This window comes from Austrofundulus limnaeus, unplaced genomic scaffold, assembly GCF_001266775.1.
Source record: "Austrofundulus limnaeus strain Quisiro unplaced genomic scaffold, Austrofundulus_limnaeus-1.0 Scaffold91, whole genome shotgun sequence".
Lineage (NCBI taxonomy): Eukaryota > Metazoa > Chordata > Actinopteri > Cyprinodontiformes > Rivulidae > Austrofundulus > Austrofundulus limnaeus.
In genome coordinates this window covers 587663-600680 of record NW_013952493.1, presented here as the reverse complement: position 1 = coordinate 600680, position 13018 = coordinate 587663, and the positions used below count along the sequence as shown (strand labels likewise).

Below are 13018 nucleotides of genomic sequence, written 5' to 3'. Positions count from 1 at the left end.
GACTAGAAAGCAGAGTTTTATAAGATAGTCAAACCGTGAAAAACTTATGGCTTGTTTGTTTGTGCTGAATGCGCTGCTGCACTCTGTAAAAAAAAAAGACGGGAAAAAAATCCCGACTCACTCCCAGTGCTGACACCAGGAAGTAGAGTTTTTTCATGAAGATAGTCATTCCGTGAAAAACTCATGAATGGAAATAAAACAGACGTTGTGCACAGAGGAATTTGACTGATAAAAACTGTGGAAACTAAACCAGGACAGATGTAGATAAATACGTCTGGTGAGTGACGAGTCTGACTTTTTTTTTATGCATTATCGGCTGTTGCGGGGGAACTCCATGCAGTGACGTATGTTTCAGGGACAGGGGTTTCCCGAACTCGGCGCTGGGGTGTCGTAGGGACTTTGAAAGGTCTGCGCAAAAACAACTGCCGAACAACCGTGTGACCGTGCGTCGACCCGTCGGCGTCGGAGCGAGWATGTTTCAGGCTTAACATACGCTGTAAGAACTAAGGTCTTACGCCACGACCACCTCCCCAGCAGGGACTGTGTGGAGTTTAGCATGTATGAATGAAATGAAACAATTGAAGGCTGTGCTAGAAGTGCGTGGCAGGACAGATGCGCCTGTTTAGTCAACGAGAACTTAGAAAATGTAAATTCTCTCTGCATTGACAATGTGAAAAATGAGCATGGGCCCTCAAATATTCCAAATCGATGTGTATTGAAAAGCTGAGACTTTCCACATTAAATGATTTCCATAATCCTCTGACTACTAAGCATTAAATAAGAACTGCAATCAAGTGAGGTTTTTTTAGCAGGACAACAGCTGGTGCTTTACAGTGCGTGGAGTATACATTTCAGTTTGTCTTTACGCCTCTTTTTTCATGCGGCTACGTTTTATTTGTATGAGGTGGCAAATTTTGTTCACAACTTTGTTTCTGATGTTGTGTAAACAAAACAAAATCTTGTGGATTTACTGGGATTATCAACTAAAAAGAGTCATCCCAACAAATATAATCCTCATGAAGGCAGAAGTTGTAAAATCTGGTGAAAATGAACATTTTTTTTTATCATCCATCACCAAAAAGGCAGATGCGGATTATAGTGAGGATTTTTTTGTGCACGTGTGTGTGATTGTTTGTCTAAAATACACTGCCCRCCCCTTTTTGGTTAGCTGAGCCCACCATGGCTGGTGAGCACTTGTCAAGGAGTGGTCGCGTTTCTGCTTTTCTCACCAGTGTACTCTGGGTCCACATGAGGAGGGTAGAAGCGGAAGTTGATGAAGAAGGGGATAGGCACTCCAAACTTAAACCACTCCACCACATATGGGGGCTGCTGGCCGTCCAGGGGAGGGGAGACGTCACACCCCAGGATCACGCTCTCTCCGGCGCGCGCCGTCACAAACCGGGGCTCCTCTCTCACGCCGTGGGCACCTGATGGGAGACAACTTTTTATTACTACGTGTGAATTTACCACGGGCCAAGCAGAWCGTCATACAAAAGGAATTCACCATAGACTTGAATATAGATCACTAGATTGAGCCCCGCCCATCCCGTCCACTGTTAGCGTCTGTGACAACATGGAGGAGCAGAAACAGACCAAACAGGACAACAGCTCACAGCCACCATAGAAACTAATATACAGTATAAACAGCAGCTGAACTGGATCTGTTTCACAGATTATCAGTCATGTTTTTACAATAAATTAATAATTATGTTAATTTCATACAACAATCATGTAAAACAGCAGATTTATGCCAGAAAAATATTTAATTTATAAGTAACAATGATCTAAACCAGACCTGAAGTCAGCCTGTAACTTAAACTTTTGCTAGTTGAAAAATGATGACTTCAGCTAGTAATAAAGTATATTTATTATTTCTTCTTACTGTCATAAGAAATAAGAATATTTATATTTATCAATCAACAGTTAGAAAATGTTCTCTGGTTATAGGATGAAACTTGTCTCTATTAGCTAACCATCTTCTCAACAAGTCAGGTTCCTCTAAAAGAAACCTAAAAATACTCACATTTATAATATTATTTTACACTCTGTAGGTCTAAATATTAATCAGAGGACGAAATATTTAATAGTTTGTTAAATTGTAGCATGATTCAACAGTGCTAAACTCTGTATAACTGCTCCACAAGCTAACATCTGCTAACCAGTTCAATAAACAACAGTGATTACATGGACTTTATAAGATTATTTAAACTTTAAACTGTTACATTATGTTCTGCTCAGATCACATTGAGCTAAATAAGATCAAATCTGCTGACTTGTGTTGTAAAATGAGATGTTTTCCTGTTTATCTTCTGTTAATAAATCTATAACACAAACAGCTTTTCTGACATTATTTAAAATATTAGATAGATTATATAAACTGTAAAATATTAACAATAATTGTGTTAATATTATTATTAATAGTTACTATGATTTCTACATCATCAGTCCTTTTTTTCTGCTCTGTCACCAACATGTACAGTAATGGGAAATCCAGGCTCTTGACCGTTTAGCGTTAGCCGTTAGCGTCTCCAGCCGATCACACGGTCACGTGGTTTTTGTGCACTCCAGCTGTTCTATAGAACCTCCTTGGAATTYACAAACAAGAACAAGCTGCCAAATAAATGCGATCAACAACGCTAATGAGTTTGAAATGAATTCTGCTTAAGGGTCCGCCGTGCTGGGCTTGGAGTCAGCAGTTTGAATGGCTCCTGAGCAAAMGGGTAAAACCTCTCAGCCCCCCTCCACTGTCTCATCGTCCTATCGTCATCTGTCACCTGCATCTGCTGGCGAGTGTTTGTGCCATACTGTACACTAAATGAGCTGCCAAGAGGATCCATTGATCACCACTGGCTGCTGCTCAGACGAGCTTTACTATGAGCACGGCCACRCAGGCCTGGCGTTTGGCCACGAACGTCCTGGCAAGCTGAGGAGCGTTGACCTATCAGACGACTCAAAGGTCGGCCCACCTGCCTCAGCAGAACGCTCACTCTGGGAATGGATTTTCTCCAGCTGCCACCCCCGCTTTTATCGAGCCGGCTGGATGTCCGCCGTCAGAGCGAGCGTGACTACCGGCCCTCGCCCATGGGGGGGATCTCTTCAAGGATCAAGAGACATGCTGACGTTTCCCTCCAGAGGGCCAGCACCTGAATAACTTAATGCTTTCATTAGCAGTATCATTTGCATTATCAGGGCAGATTTTTGACTGGAGAACTAAAAAWTAAATAAATAAAAACGCGGAGGTTTCACAAGCTCGCGCAGGACTGTCGGAAAAGATCTTCCAACAACAAATTCAGGACTGTTAAACTGAGACGCTTGATTAATGAAATTAAAACCCAAATATTTTCATCCTGTTTTCCATCTGAAAAACAGAGCTTAAACTCCGCCCCTGAAGACCATATGCACCACTTAGTGATTGTGTTTACCAGTTTAATCTGCATTATCCTGTGACACAGTTAATCCACTTTATTCATTTCAGCGAGCACAGATTCTGGACTCAAACACAGCAGATTAAATCAAACTGCACTTTTTAAAATGGTCTGTCATTTATGGGTTTTTGAGCAGGAATCTGTCTGGCTGATGTGTCTCTTTAGTAGCAGAGACATAAAAAACAGCAGTTCAAGGTTTAAGTAGCGACAAGGAACACATTAAATATAAATTCCAAAAACACCTGATTATCGGGGATCATGCGTAAATATTTAAAGGTCTAAATTAAGTTCCTGGCTAATGACAAAAGTCCAGAACATCTAGCAAAAAGCCAACATTTTTTCATTAAATTTGCTTATAAATTACAACCCAACCAAATGACTAATGGATAATTACATTAGAGCCATGCTGTAGTGTCATAAGTAGTTTTACTTTAAATGTGATTGACTTTACTTTTTGTGTCTCAAGAAAATTAAAAATATATACAGTATATTTTGTTTTACTCTTGGATGTGTTAAAATGAAAACTTGTGCATTAATTTTATTGTGGCTTTATTCATCCATCCATCCATCCATCCATCCATCCATCCATCCATTTATCATCCATCCATCCCTCCCTCCAGCTCCTCCTAGGGGATCCCTCCACAGATTTCTGGGTCTCCTCCGAGTTCAACATGTGTAAAGAACCTCCAAAGGCATCCAGGAAGTATCCTAATCAGAAGCCCACCTTTCACCAAAAGACTCCTTTCGATGCAGAGGAAAAGTGGTTCTAGTCTGGCCTCCCCACAGGTGAAGAAACTCTTCCTCTTATCTTTAAAGCTGAGCCTCAGCTCTACAAAAATGCTGCTTGTATCCAATACCTGATTATTTCTATCATAATCTATACCTGAAGACCATCAATAGGTGAGGGTTGGAACGTAGGCCGACCAAGAAATTAACAGCTTTGCCTTCCAGGTCAGCTTATTTTTAAAGAGATCAAAGTTTAACAGCGAAATCGTCTCTCTTTTGTTTTAACCTTTGGGGTCTAACACTTTAAGATAACCTATGACCTCCAGAGGAGCAGAGAGCAGAGCACACTGAACAGACTGTTTGGCTAAAGTAAGTCAAGTCACTTGACTCAAAGTAAAGGATCAGGCCTCGTGGCCCTGAGTGCGTGCTGCTGAAATCCATTGTGTTCTCTGCAGACGCTTCAGGTTGCACAAGTTTAGCAGCTCATATTTCTRGCGGACAGTATTTCTGGGTGCTTGTGGCAGAGAAAACATGCCTCAGACACAAAATAGACTGGAAATGATAAATTATGGGCAAGCTAATAATTCCCTACTTCTTTTATGAGATCGTCGTGAGGCGACGATGAGCCCCAGCTTGGTCATTGCTTTTCATTTCCTTAATGGAGACACAGTGACCCCGCTAGGTTTTATGGCAGCTCATTCAGGAGGAGGAAATATTTATGCGCTCAACAAGTCATAAAGGCGACACGAGGCTCCGTGGTAAAAATCTTAAAGCATTAACAGCAGTGAAGATACAAACGGGTTCAACRCAGCGAGGAGGTGGCTGCAAACTTGTGATTGCTCCGGTGCTATAAACGTCAGGTGGCCAAGGGCTGAAGAAAAAGAAACAACTTTTCAAAACTGTTGAGTAAGATCTGTATAAATCACATTTCTAATAAATCCTGCAGACCTGTTCGTTTTATGAAGCTATCCCTGTCGTTTAGCAGATTTACTGCTGCAATCATGAATTCACCTGGACGATAAATCACCTGAAGCCAAAACAGCACAGGAAGTAAGACCTGAATGTCTCCTGAGGTAAACAYAGCAGTGACAGGAAGTGATTGTGTTTGGGAGTATGTATTTTGTACTTTATTACATGCTTGCCCATTTCAACTGATTTAGTTATAAATTGTCTTAAATGTGTAAAAAATAAATGATGGATTTTTGGAACAAAAAGTTTMAACTTTTCAATTCTTGACTTTTTTYCCCCTCTTCATCTAAAAAGAATGAGTTATTTGGCTCAGTCTCAAATCACAAGTGTCAGAGGTCAARTCTAAATCTTCCAGTTTGACACAATTTAAAGCACAAAGAGGTTAAACTAATCTGATTGGAGGTTTAGATTGGAATACAGTATAAGCAAAAGTATAGCTCTTTATTCAGTTGGCAATCTGAAACACAGTTTTAGGGTGCCCTGACCTAAATAATTGAAATAAAAACTGCAAAGAAAGTTGGAAAAATATACCAAAAATATATACATCAAAACTTCTGTGGTGAATACAGCAGCTTTGATTTTTCTACAGATTTTACATATTTGGATGACAGTCATCAACATGAACAATCTCAATAAAAACTAAATAAACTAGATACCACACATCGGTAGCAAATATGACCCTCGTACGTACGAAAAGCACCAATTCGCCAGAACTCAGAACTCACCAGAACAGATTTACTGTTTTGGGTGGGGGTGGGGGGGCTCATTGGTTGTCCCGATGGATATCCCCTCATTAGAGCTAAACAACAACAACAACAAAAAATCTGAATCTCCTTTGTTGAACAGCTTTTGAGTTATAACATTTTTGAATGTCCAGACACCCCCTTTTTAGATGGAGACCCCTCCTTAAATATTTGGTCTATCTTAAAACCATTGGTTGGTGCATAGGTTGGACACATCTACGTTCCTGACAAATTTCATGTTGATCGGTCCAGCTGTCTCCGTGATATATATATATTTATATATATATATATATATTAGGTTGGACACATCTACGTTCCTGACAAATTTCATGTTGATCGGTCCAGCTGTCTCCGTGATATATATATATTTATATGATTGGCTGCTTTCACAGATGTCAGGTATTAAAAATCCCCTCACAACTAAAATATAATGTTGCACCTAATGATAGTAAAGTAAATTGAGACATTAGAGGCATCCGTTTCTACTAATCCCACAGATGACAAGAACAAACGATTWTCATTATAATATTAATTACTCATTTAAACCATAACTAATGCAACAGAGTAAAAAGGTTTTGCACTGTCGTCCCAGTGAATTACAACTTTGTCTGACTGATTACATATAAGACAAAATGTATGCTTTTGGTTGGAAAAGTTTTCACCATGATTTGTATTTTTTATTTTATTTTATTCATGATTTTAAGTTTTATCATTAGATTTATTTTTGATTTTGGGATTCTGTATTTAATGTCTTACTAGTGTTTTTCCTGTTCAGCTCTGCACTGTTCCTGGTACCATCTCTCATTCTTTCTCAGCCACGCCCACCTTCACCTGCTGCTCCCACCTGTGTCCACTTCTCTCRTTAGTCCCAGCCAGAGACACGTGATTAAACTCAGTCCAGTCATGTTAGCTGAAAACATGAGACAGGAAGTAAATCTGTAAGACAGTTCTGTTGTTTGTTTTTTCTAAGTGGATTAACATGTTTTTTGTGCAAAAAGCACACTGCACTGTGGTTTCAGCAATAACTGCAAATTTGCACAACAAACATGATTCTTAAAGCAATTTTAGTGCAATWACGAGGCAAAGCTGAGCCACATAAAGTTTCAGCAGTACTAAGTTTCAATAGAAGGACTTTTGACAACTGAGGAAACTGTTAGCAGATGAGCAGGGGCTGGATTTTCGGATCTAGGCTCCTCTTTTCTTTCTGCAAATCAAACAATATTTCACAGAGCGAAAGTAAAAATGTAATATTTAGCTCCAGCTTGGATTYGTTTCTGAGCAGGAGCCAGAATCTCATTGCTTGGGTAGAGATTTTGCAGAGGTTACATAAAAGTTAAAACTGCGCGTGTGTTTCGTGGTGACAAGCGGCRCTTTACGCCGGACAAAGCTCCTGATGTGGAGGCTGTAATGGAATATAGACTGGACGGAGGCTGCAGAGAGAATCTCAAGGACATGCAGCCACTGGGCTGGACGGGCCACTGACAGGGCGGTAATTGAATGCCAGCCTGCATGTGCTGAAGGTCACATCAGAGAACGGCCTGAGTGTGTGGGCATGTGTGTGTATCTTGTGTTAATCTGGGCCTGTAAAATGAAAACGAGCAGCAAAAAAAAAAAAAAATACATTCCTACAAAAAAAATTACTACATATGCTTTAAAAGTAATAAATACAAAGTTCTTTAAATTATAATACTAAACTAAACTTACTTGTAGTGCTGGGATGCCTGACCTAAAACTTGTAATAATATATTAAAAACACAAAAAATTATAACACTCACAAAAATGTCAATCAGTGTTACAGGTGTTGAACTAAAATTTGGYATGGTAGCTGAGACTGATCCCAATAWCATAGTCTGATTGCTCACAGATTGTACAACATCAATGTTTATTTAAAAYAACTATTTGGAGTCAACACTGTCTGTCTGTTAGCAAAATAACTCATAAACCACTAGACCAACTGTAGAATAGATTTTAAAATCTTATTTCTAACATGCAAAGCTCCCAACAACCAAGCTCCATCTTACTGTATATTACAGATCTTATTGTTCCACATTTTCCTAATAGAGCACTTYTCTCTCACTGCAGGTTTACTTGTGGTTCCTAAAGTAGAATTGGGTAGGCAGAGCTTTCRGTTATAAACCTCCTGTCTTGTAAAGTCAACTTTCAGTTTCTGTCCGTGAGGCTGACACTCTATATTTAAGACTAGACTTAAGACTTTCCTTTTTGATAAATCCTATCGTTTTGTTTGGTTTCCTGAGTTATCCTTTGGTTCTGCTGCTTTGGGTTTAGACTACTGGTTAAAACCAGCCCCTTGTCCTTCGCTTTGCTTCGTACGAGGGTCTGGACTCTTGGCTATAGAGAAGYRATTCTTGCTGGAGGCGTGGCCTCTGTTGAAGTTTAAAATGATTGGATCGGTTGGCCGCAACGTATGTGTATGCCAGCTCCACTGTGAAGGAGGCTAAGCTAAGAAGCTAACTGGAAATTGCGTGCGCTGTAACCAACCTGAGAGGAGAGAAGTACGGAGCCGAACAACACGGCTGCAAATGAGAGCTGCTGCTTTGTCAGACAAATTTTATTTAATTTGGAAGCCTTATCAACACGGACTGGCTTCATTCACTTCCTCCACTACCATTGCTAAACTAGCAGACACTGCAAAAAAAAAATCAACCGTTGTCATTCAAAACTCCTCCGTTTGCTGATTGGCCCTAGCCTGGCCCTTGCCTTCCTACACATCTCCGCTCAATTCTAGTTTCCCTTCACTGCTTCGTCTGGGACTTCTCCCATTGAGATGGATTTCACTGGCAGATTTTTAGCCGAGCTAATCAGAGAACAGAACGTTAATTTTCTGCGCATTGTCTGCTTGTAGTTTATTTTACCTGGGCCAATCAGAGAACAGAAGGCGGAGTTTTGAATGACGTGGACTTTCTGCGCAGTGTCTGCTAGTTATTTTAGCATATGGCAGTGGAGGAAGTGAATGAAGCCAGTCCGTGTTGATAAGGCTTCCAAATTAAAATACATTTRTCTGACAAAGCAGCAGCTCTCATTTACAGCCGTCTCGCTTGGCTCAGTACTTCTCTCCTCTCAGTAGRGTTGTTTACAGCACACGCGATTTCYGGTTAGCTTCTTCGCTCAGCCTCCATCACAGCKACATACGTCGCAGCCAACTGATCCAATCATTTTAAACTTCAGCAGAGGCCACGCCTCCTGCAAGAAATCGATTCTCTATGCATCAAGTCCAGACCCTTGTACGAAGCAAAGTGAAGGACAGGGTCTGGTTTAAATCAGGCTAGATTGGCCCAGGTAAAATTCTACCGAAGAAATCCTTGTCCATGGGTAGTGTTGTAGTCGAGACCACCTAACCCGAGACCAAGTCAAGACCAAGACTTTTAGGGCTTGGACCAAGTCAAGACCAAGACCAGATAAAAAAAGTGTCCTAAAAGATGGCTTATTCTGTACACATGTACAGTGGGGGGGGCACTTAGTCTCTCATAGTTGAGGTCTAACTATGATGTCAGTTACAGGCCTCTCTCATCTTTTTAAGTGGGAGAACTTTAACAGTTAGTGGCTGACTAAACACTTTTTCCCAACTGTAGCTAACTTAATATGTAGAGCTAATATTGACAAAATCTTTGTTTGGGGGCAGAGGAAATCATTTTTCTACAAAGGCAGATTGTTATTGTAAGTGACGGTAAAAGTTTAAAGTTGTCCCATCGTCTCTGAAAGTGAAGCACTGCCGAATTTCCAAACTGCCTCCCAGAGAACCACTGCTCACATTCCTGGAGTGCAGCGTGCGAGTCAAGAGAGTGGGGATGGGTGACAGCCGCTAACAAAATTACATAAATAGAAAATAAGTCAAGTTTGAATTTGAATCAGTAGCTACATTTTAAATCCAATGAAAGCAAAGATGTTAACAARTAAACTGAACAATAATCAGGCTATTTATAAGGGTTTAAATCACCAGCTTTATCACGATACGATATTACATTGATATGTTTGGATGACGATTCGATATTTCTCGATATCACAATATCTGTCACGATATGATTTCAATATAATTCAATTCACATGTCTGCGATCGATATAATGCGATATCAGATRCCTATCTAACACAATGACTGTGTTAGATGGGCATATAATATCGATTCACATTGAGCATATGATGACGATATAGATCAATACTTTCATTTTGCCTCGATATAACTGAACCATGAACCATTCAAATCGATATATCGATATAGATCGATGTRTTGTTACACCCCTAGCTATTTAGTGATATTTCCACAGTTGTGGTCTTGACTGGTCTTGAAATAAAATTCCGAGTCCTCAATGTCCGAAACGAGACAAGACCAAGACCATCAAAAAGTGGCTGATCCCATTTTTTTATTCTACTTTAGTCACTCTCCTTTACATGTTTGTTGTAATTATTTGTATTGATAATGTGATTTCTTTGTCTCTCTTCCAGAGGAAAATACACCTGGGCCAGTTCTTCTGGTCCAACAAACCAGGTATATTTTGTAGTTTGATCAAAGTAGCAACTTTGTCATTTCTCAAGAAAAGGTGATTGTAGCCTAAAACTCTGACTTGGATGTTGGAGGGTGCATTCCTYCAAGAAATGCAAAACCTTTGGATTTTAAATGTAAACTATAACTCCCTCATGAATCCCTAATAAATAGTCTCTGCTCTAGAGTTTCATCRTTTGTATAAATTTGAGGTCTTATTTCTCACACCCACCTTCTATGTATGAGCTCACTGTGTACCCGTTGACTGAATAAACACTCGTTTTAAACAGAATTTTAATCACTTTCATGCAAGGTAAATCGTTTCCCCTCTTTTCTCACTCATTTTCCTATCAGGTTTAAAACTCCAACTGCTTGCTTCTCCCTTTGTACAAGAACAATTCATTATAGATCTGATCTCCTCATTATTTAGCTCCCTTTATTGGCAAAGCCTCAGTCAGGGAGTGCAGTGAATGGGCTGACACCTGCCTGCATGTGCAGCAATAAGAGCAAAAAGAAATGAGAGGATGTGCGAAATGGGCTTGGCTCGCCAAAGGCGCAGAGGTCAAGCAAACACTGCTGGACACTCGGCTGCCAGACGCACTGAGAGATGCACGAGAGTCGCAGAAATCCCACAGCCCGGCCATGATTCAGACTTTTTTTATGTTGCTCTAAGCAACATTTAGATGAGTTATAAATGCTTTGGCTGAGGTGTTTTGTAGTAATTATACTAGGAGGTACACTGCTGCTACAACGGTTATTGGTGCTTTCACGTGGCTCGACTAATTACAGCTTCTAATGAGAGGGTTCATTCTGCACCAATAAGTCACATTTAACCAGGTGAGTGGAAAACGTCACTGCAGCAGAGAACTACTAGGTTAGCAGCTCAAATAATCACAGAATTATAGTATAYACTCTCCAAAATGAGGACTGTGATGGATATCAGAAAGTTATAAAAAATGGTGGGATATTTCTTGACTGTTTAAAATACCTTATAGATGGAATATGTTCAAGGTCTTAACAGAAGACGGGTGAGGAGTAGAGATAAATTCTGCCAAATGTAGGTCAGTACCGCTGCCTCTTTACTGACAGGATGGAAAAGCTTTTCCACTTTCCAGCCGCTTCACCTTTCTCCAAAGACTTAAAGCATCCATGAGAGAAAACTACTACTACAACTGGAAAATTCTCTTCACTGTAAATGTCCATCCATCTTTCTTTTGAACACTCTGCTATTAAAATTTAAAGAGATTGTTCARATGTTTTGAAAAGGGGCTCTGTAAARGTAATGAGCAATTATAATTATAGCAGCTTGACCGATTGAAGATGAGACCAACGAGGACTGTTGCCGTYTTGAAACAGACCATTCTTAAAAATGTTAAAAACATGATGCGGCCTCGCTGTAATGCTAGGTGCAATGATGCTAACTGATTAGCAGGTAATGTAACATGTTTGGTACTGACCTAGTGTTCCTTTAGTGACTCTTTTACCATTTGACGGGAGAGAATACAGCAATTTCTATGCCTTTATTTTTAGGCCTTTCATCAACAGGTGCCATATTATGACGGCTGTATGGTAGTTTTATCATGGAGGAACTAAAGCAACATAAAACCATAAACAGTTTCACAATAAATGAAAAGTGCCATTTGCAGTGCCACCCCACAGAGCGCCCCTCGCCCAAAGTATTGCTTGCAAAAGTGCTGAAGTGGGAGTGTCCGAAATAGTAGGAGGTTCTTAAAGAGACAGAGGCCATTTCCAAAGTGTTTATATATGCTATGATGCAAAGTTAAATTTATTTTTGTTATAGAAAAATTTTCATAACAACTGAAGACAACATAGTTACTTGATTGCAGTTTATAACTGAAGTATGCGCCCAGAAAATACATAATACAGCTTTCAGCTTTTCTGCTCCAACCTCTTGGAATAGTTTGCAATCAGAGCTTAAACTAAGAACACTGGTATCTCTGAATTTATTTAAAACCATGATAGATCCAATTATGTTCAAGGGGCAAAAGTGCAATTGTTTTAATTGAGTCATTTGTTTTATTGTAAATTTATGTTTATTGTGATTATGTGTTGTAACTGAGTCTTTTGTCTGGCCAGTCTTGGCCAGGTCTCTCTTGTAAAAGAGATATTTTGATCTCAATGGGATGAACCTGGTTACATAAAAGTTTTAATAATGATAATAACTTTAAGAGGCATCACATTTAATCTACTATAACTACCTACAGCTCAGAACTATGAAAAAAGCAAAGCAAACTTTATAAAAAAAACTGGTTAGTTATCATTAATGAATGGTAAACATTTCTCTGAAGTTTATTTGCCACAACTAAAGCCTAGATCACTCAACACCATTTTAAAGTAAAACCATAGTTTTTGTGCCACGTTCTGGTTGTTTATGTACACAAATGCAGCACTTGTTACCTGATATAGAAACTTTTTGAATCCAGGTCTCACAATGAAGGTTTGTGATCTTAATGTTAATTTATAAAATAATAATTCCTTAACTGGTTCATCAATATCAGAGAGTTAACTGAATAAGAGATGTTTTAAAGTCATTTGAAATGTATTAAAGTTGGCTGATAGATCTCACAAAAGCAATTGATTTGATTAGATTTATTGATTTAACAGGAAAAGATTACTAAAAATCAAGCCTGACTCAGCA

General features: G+C 39.4%; 1 protein-coding gene across 1 annotated transcript in view; it reads right to left on the bottom strand.

The window, feature by feature from the left end:
• Nucleotides 1–13018, bottom strand: part of igsf9ba (immunoglobulin superfamily, member 9Ba) — a gene marked incomplete in the record, with an annotated part of 78670 nt that overhangs the window by 58153 nt on the left and 7499 nt on the right. Inside the window, 1 exon segment of the mRNA XM_014012429.1 lies at nucleotides 1230–1427. Coding sequence (XP_013867883.1) covers nucleotides 1230–1427 — 198 coding nt within the window.